The sequence below is a fragment of the Vombatus ursinus genome, unplaced genomic scaffold, assembly GCF_900497805.2.
Source record: "Vombatus ursinus unplaced genomic scaffold, bare-nosed wombat genome assembly UNPS02014832.1, whole genome shotgun sequence".
NCBI lineage: Eukaryota > Metazoa > Chordata > Mammalia > Diprotodontia > Vombatidae > Vombatus > Vombatus ursinus.
Genome location: NW_020954610.1, coordinates 66466459 through 66473102, shown reverse-complemented (window position 1 = coordinate 66473102; position 6644 = coordinate 66466459). Strand labels below are relative to the sequence as shown.

Sequence of the window (6644 nt, the reverse complement as noted above, 5' to 3'; positions counted from 1 at the left end):
CAGAACCCACAAAAAGATAGTGAAACAAATTTCCAGCCAAAGACAGCCTGGATGGTTGATCAGAAAGGTATATCACGCCGGGCGGGGAGAGGAGCGCAGTTCGGTATGGGCGCACAGGCCGCAGTGACCCTGGAGCAGGCCTCAGAGGACTGAATTGCGGGCAGCTGTGGTGGTTTCCAGACTTCTCAACCCCTGAACGCCAAAGACAACTTAGAAGTGCAGTGGGAAAAGTCTGTGACTGCGGTGAGAGAGGAGCTAGGTCTCAGCCGCAAGTCCTGAGCGCGGCCTGGGGCTGCGGCTTTTTCCTGAGCTTCCGGCCCACAGACTGAGGGGCAATCAAGTGGCTGATCAGAGGGGGATTACAGGGATCTCTTTGCCAGTGCTGAGGCAGGAATCTCTTGCTTTACCAGTGCTTGGATCTCGGTCACAGTTCTGAGGGGCGGTCCTGGGGCAAGGAGGAATGCTGGTGCAGTGGAGCTTGTTGTGGTGGTGGAGAGAAAACACCCTTATCATAGCACCTTGGAAGAATTGAAAATTTACAAGTCCCTACAAGTACTTCTGAAAACAGCTGTACAAACCCCCGAAGCTTGAGACAGTACAGTCTTCACATTGGAAGCAGACTTTTACCTTAACAAAGAGTTTAAAACTCAAGTAATTGGCCAGGATCATGAGTAAGCAGCGCAAAAAGAGTCAGACTATATTATCTTACTTTGGTGACAAAGAAGATCAAAACATACAACCAGAAGAAGACAACAAAGCCAAAGCTCCTACATCCAAAGCCTTCAAGAAGAATATGAATCAGTCCTAGGCCTTGGAAGAGCTCAAAAGGGATTTTGAGAAGCAAGTAAGAGAAGCAGAGGAAAAACTGAGAGTGATGCAAGAAAATTATGAAAAACAAGTCAACAGCTTGCTAAAGGAGACCCAAAAAAATACCGAAGAAAATAACACCTTAAAAAATAGGCTAACCCAAATGGCAAACGAGGTCCAAAAAGCCAATGAGGAGAAGAATGCCCTAAAAAGCAAAATTAGCCAAATGGAAAAGGAAGTCCAAAAGATTACTGAAGAAAATACTTCCTTAAAAATTAGAATAGAGCAATTGGAAGCTAGTGACTTTATGAGAAATCAAGACACTGTAAAACAAATCCAAAAGAATGAAAAATTAGAAAACAATGTGAAATATCTCATTGGAAAAACAACTGACCTGGAAAATAGATCCAGGAGAGAGAATTTAAAAATTATTGGACTATCTGAAAGCCATGATCAAAAAAAGAGCCTAGACATCATCTTTCAAGAAATTATCAAGGAAAACTGTCCTGATATTTTAGAACCAGAGGGCAAAATAGAAATGGAAAGAATCCACAGATCTCCTCCTGAAAGAGATCCCCAAAGGAAAACTCCTAGGAGTATTGTAGCCAAATTCCAGAGTTCTCAGGTCAAGGAGAAAATATTACAAGCAGCCAGAAAGAAACAATTCAAGTATTGTGGAAACACAATCAGGATAACACAAGATTTAGCTACTTCTACATTAAGGGACTGCAGGGCATGGAATATAATATTCCGGAGAGCAAAGGAGATAGGATTACAACCAAGAATCACCTACCCAGCAAAACTGAGTATAATCCTGTAGAAGAAAAAATGGTCATTCAGTGAAATAGAGGACTTTCAAGCATTCTTGATGAAAAGACCAGAAAGAATAGAAAATTTGATTTTCAAATACAAGACTCAGTGGAACATGAAGAGGTAAACAGGAAAGAGAAAATCATAAGAGACTTATTAAGGTTGAACTGTTTACATTCCTGCATGGAAAGATGATATTTGTAACTCATGAGACCTTTATCAGTATTAGGGTAGTTGGAGGGGAAAAAATTATATGCACATATATATAGATATAGATAGATAAAGGGCACAGGGTGAGTTGAAAATGAAGGGGTCATATCTGGAGAATAAAATTAAGGGGTGAGAGAGGAATATACTAGGAGAAGGAGAAAGGGAGAGGTAGAACGGGGTAAACTATCCCACAAAAAAAAAAAAAAAAAAGAAAAGGCTGTTACAGTGGAGGGGAAATAAGGGAAGGTGAGAGGGAATGAGTGAATCTTATTCTCATAGGATTTGACTTAAGGAAGGAATAACATACACACTCAATTGGGTGTGGAAATCTGTCTTACCCTACAGAAAAATTGGGGGGGAAGGGGACAAGAGAGTAGGGGAATGATAGAGAGGAGGGCAGATTGGGAAAGGGAGTAATCAGAAGCAAATACTTCTGAGGAGGGACAGGGTCAAAAGAAAGAATAGAATAAATGGGTGGGCGGGATAGGATTAAGGGAAATAGAGTTAGTTTTTCACAGCATGTCTACTATGGAAGTGTTTTGTATAACTGCACATATATAACCTATATTTTAAAAAATATATATTTTCTAGCTTTTGGTAGGGCAAGTTGATTACTTAAATAGCCGGAAAACTGCAACTACACAGCAGGACTCAGAAGCAGGATGGATAGCAATGAAAAGTACCCTCATTAGTGCCCCCCATATTTTTCCTTGCCCCCAAAGTCACTTTCCCTTGGTTTTTATGAGCTGCTCTACTAGAGATTCTTACCTCCTACCTCTGTCAGGTCCCAATTCAAGCAATTTCTGGATGCTCCAAGAAAGGCACCCAGCCTAAAGAAACAGTCCTAAAATGAAGGTGAAATAAGGAGGAAGGGGCTGTTGACCCTGCTCTTCCGAGCCCTGACAATGTTACAGCTGCCTAGGCCCAGCCAGGCCTCAGCCGCCCCTCAGGCACTGGCACCACTGTATTTGCTGATTCTAACTCCCACTCTTCTTTCATTTTTATCCCTCCTTCCTTCCTCTCTCCCTCCTCTACTTTGTCCTTTGTCCTCTATTTATTGTCATTTTCAGCCTAGATCTTGTTCCTCTCATTACTATTTTCTTCCCTTTATTCTTTTTTTCTTTGTCCAAAATGCCCCCATAACAAAAAACAGCCAAAGAAATATTATAGACGAAAATAAAGTAAACCAAGCAAATATTACTACAGCACATTTAAAAAAGCAAAAGAATATTTTTAATTGCTTGTAGAAACACCATATCTTATCCATATTTACAGGAAAATCTGGAAACGTGATATCCCCATTCCTACAGTCCTAAAAATACAACATGGCCTATTATCTGTGTAATTTATGGTTTACTTAATCTCTCTGGGTTCAGGTTTCTCAACTGGTAAAACTATATAACTCACTATTATCTTGGGGTTGCTGTGAGAATCAAATAAGATGGTTTATGTAAAGCAAACTATAATCATAAAGTACTATATCAATATTATTATTGTCCATGGCCAACATTAGTGGGGCCATTTAGCCCCAATCCAGCCACAAATTCCAAATTACTGGGATCTATATAACTTTCATATTACTAAAAGTATTTATAAAGAGAGTAACAAATATGAAATGGATTAGCCTAAGAGTTTGTAAAGAATGAAAACAAGCACTGGTGTCTGACCATCAATATTATCCTTGAGATTCAATCTATTGAGTCACATTATATGTAAAACTGATTTATTAAATAAATCTGTCTTGAATAGGGACCAAGACAGACTTCACCTTTATAATGAATTCTAATGCATATATAAAATGGATCTTCAACCTTTTCCTAAAGTTGCTGTTTTTTATTCTTCCAAAGCTTCATGATCACTTTCAGTAAAGACACAGGGAAGAGTAGGAAAGGGATGATTGCCATGACCGGCTGCAATCTCCTCTACGATGGGAATCCCTACGAGTATTTCAGAATAGGCCAGTTGTTTAAAAAAAGGTTGCATTGAAAAGGGGAAAATGGAGAATCTTTCTGACTTTTTAGGTAATGGTGTCTCGGTCCCCTGTTTGCCCTTTCCTCCCCCATACCTTGTCCCCCAGGGTTTACATACTATCTCTGCACCTATGCTAGTATATCATGGGTCAGGGTTATGAATCCCAGTTGGATTCATAATGATTACCAAATTAGCCTGCATTCAAAAGGAATTAAGTAGGTAGTTACTTTAGTAGTGATTAAGGGTATGAGAGGATTCTGCTCACCAAGAAGTTTACTGATTGAGGGAAAATGGGCCCTGGGGGCGGGGGGAGGGAGAAAGGGCAGCTAGGGGGTGCACCGATCCTGGAGTCAGGAAGACCTGAGTTCAAATCCAGCCTCAGACACATAACACTCACTAGCTGTGTGACTCTGGGCAAGTCACTTGACCCCAAATGCTTCACCAAAAAAAAAAAAAGGAAAATAGGCCTTGGGATTATGCAACCCAGATGAATGAATTGAAGTGTGTGTGTGTATGTGTGATAGAGAAGCAGAGAAACACCATTTTATTTTTGGTTCAAAAAGAAACAAGAGCTCTGGGGCCCCAAATAAATCAAAATGGATCAAATGTTAGCTAGTAAAACTAGATAAGGAACTTTGAGAGTCTGTGCCCTAGAATCCTTTTATATGCATATTTGATTTCTTGAGCCTTAACATTAATATGCCTATAAAAATTATTTTCCCTTATTAATAAGAACTCTAGGAAAAATATGCTTGTGACCTGTTGTGTGCAAGGGCAAAAAAAGAAAAGCAAGATGAGCTGCCAGAATTAGGACATCCAGATACAGTGGCAACAAGTGTTTTGGGGGAGGATTCAGAACCATAGTCATAGCTTTAGTTGCTTCAGCTGTACAGAGCCAGAGATTAGCCATGTGTGTGTAGCATACAGTACAGTTAAGAAGAAGACTGAGCTAAGAGAAAGAATTTCAGTTCAGAGAATAAAATTATTTCTGGGAAGCTGAGTTACCCACAGGGCCCACAGGCCTTCCCTATAAGTCTATAGTTACAAAAGCTAGCTTTCTGATTATACTCAGACTTCTACATTCAAATCTCCCTAAGTGGTTGATGCCACAGTAAGATGGCAAGGATGATGCTAAAATGTCATATATAAAATTTATGTTAGATTGTAAAAAGAGAAGTCAGAAGTGTCTAGGATAGATTCCTAATCTTAAAGAACATGTAAAGCAAATATGACTCTTTACAAACATTTTCAGGTAGTATTCTCAAGGGGAGAGAAAACAAGTACAACCTGCATACAGCCATTTGCAGAGTCTGTGAAAATACAGACAAAATAGTATTACAAAGGGAAATTAGGTCTTAAGTGAATTTATTTTTTTATTTTACTTAAAAATTTCAAAACAAGCTCAGATAAGCTCAGAAGACCTGAACTCCATTTCTGGCTCTAATACCAACCTACTTCATAAACTTAAGAAAATGATTTGATCATCTTTCTCCTTATTCTTGTAAATTATCTGTTTAGAAAAAGAAAAATGGCTCTAGTTTTGAAGAAAGGTGATGGGCATAAGGGCAATGGAAACTGAGAACATTAACAACATTTTTTTCTCAGCAAATAATATAAATTGGGAACAAGACCCAAGACATGTAAAATTTCCTCCTAAAGTTAAAAAAAACAGCGATTTCATTAGTTGTTAGTATTCCCTCACCAATAAAAATAGCAACTTCTCTGAGGCTACTGAAGAACTATAGCTCATCAGTGATACCTGAGAAAGCTACCTATCAGGTTTGGTAAAAGAATGCACTAAGGAGCAGTACGTTCTCTAGCAAAGATGAATGAAGCTTTCTTACTTTGATTTTTTGTTGATCCCTCTTAATCTCTGCATCCAGTTGCTTCTTCTTTTCATTTTCTTCCTGAAGTCTCTTCTGCAGCTGTGCTTGCTGATATTTCATGTGATCTACATTCTGCTCAAGTTCAGAGGCATGTTTCTCATTTTGGGCAGACAGCGATGCCAGCTTCTTAGTATCCTGCTGCTTTTTCTGCAAGACCTGTGATCACATAATACATTGAAAAATATGGGTAATGGAAAAACGGGCAGCTGTACCTATCTAATTCTATCAAGAAATCCAAGAGATCCTTTTCACTAACAAAAGTGAACATTTTTCCTAGACTTAAATAAAATCTATTTCTTATATTTTGATAGCTGCACAAAGAGATTATAACCTAAGAATTTTTATTTTTTCCATTTCCTCTTTCTACTCCTTCCCTTGTAGAATAGGAAAAACTAACAGTTTCACATCTTTATGTAGATATAGCTTTTCACTAGATTTATGAAAATGGCAGTCAAAAACCAAATGTGAATTTTCAAAAGGGGAAAAGAAGTAATCTTTTCATATAAGGGTTTTTCCCCCTTGAAAAGAAAATTCAATCTTTCATGATGTAAAAAAAAGTATTAATGTGAGAGGACTATACAATCACAGCGGTTCTAACAAAAGAACATATGAAAATGGCAAGGAATGATCATTTTTTAAATGATTCCTAATATAATTGAAAAAAATCCTATACATTTTCTTACACATAAGATATGCTTTCAGTAAAAATAAAACATAGTTGCAAATGTAAATTAACCTGGAAGCATTTTCTATAAGAATGTTGAAGATCAACTCTAATAATTACTTTACCAATTATTTTAAGTTAAATGATGAAAGAAAAGAAGGAAGGAAGAAAGAAAGAAGGAAAAGAAGAAAGGAAGAAAGGAAGAAGGAAAGAAAGGAAGAAAGAAAAAGAGAAAGGAAGGAAGAAAAGAAAGAAAGAAAGAAAGAAAGAAAGAAAGAAAGAAAGAAAGAAAGAAA

General features: G+C 37.9%; 1 protein-coding gene across 4 annotated transcripts in view; it reads right to left on the bottom strand.

The window, feature by feature from the left end:
- The window catches only part of LOC114026050 (kinesin-like protein KIF27), a 107548-nt gene that overhangs the window by 36817 nt on the left and 64087 nt on the right, over positions 1-6644 (bottom strand). For all 4 annotated transcript variants that reach the window (XM_027839659.1, XM_027839660.1, XM_027839662.1 and 1 more), the window contains one exon: positions 5643-5840. In XM_027839659.1, the coding sequence (XP_027695460.1) occupies positions 5643-5840 (198 nt within the window). The remainder of the gene's footprint in view (positions 1-5642; positions 5841-6644) is intronic.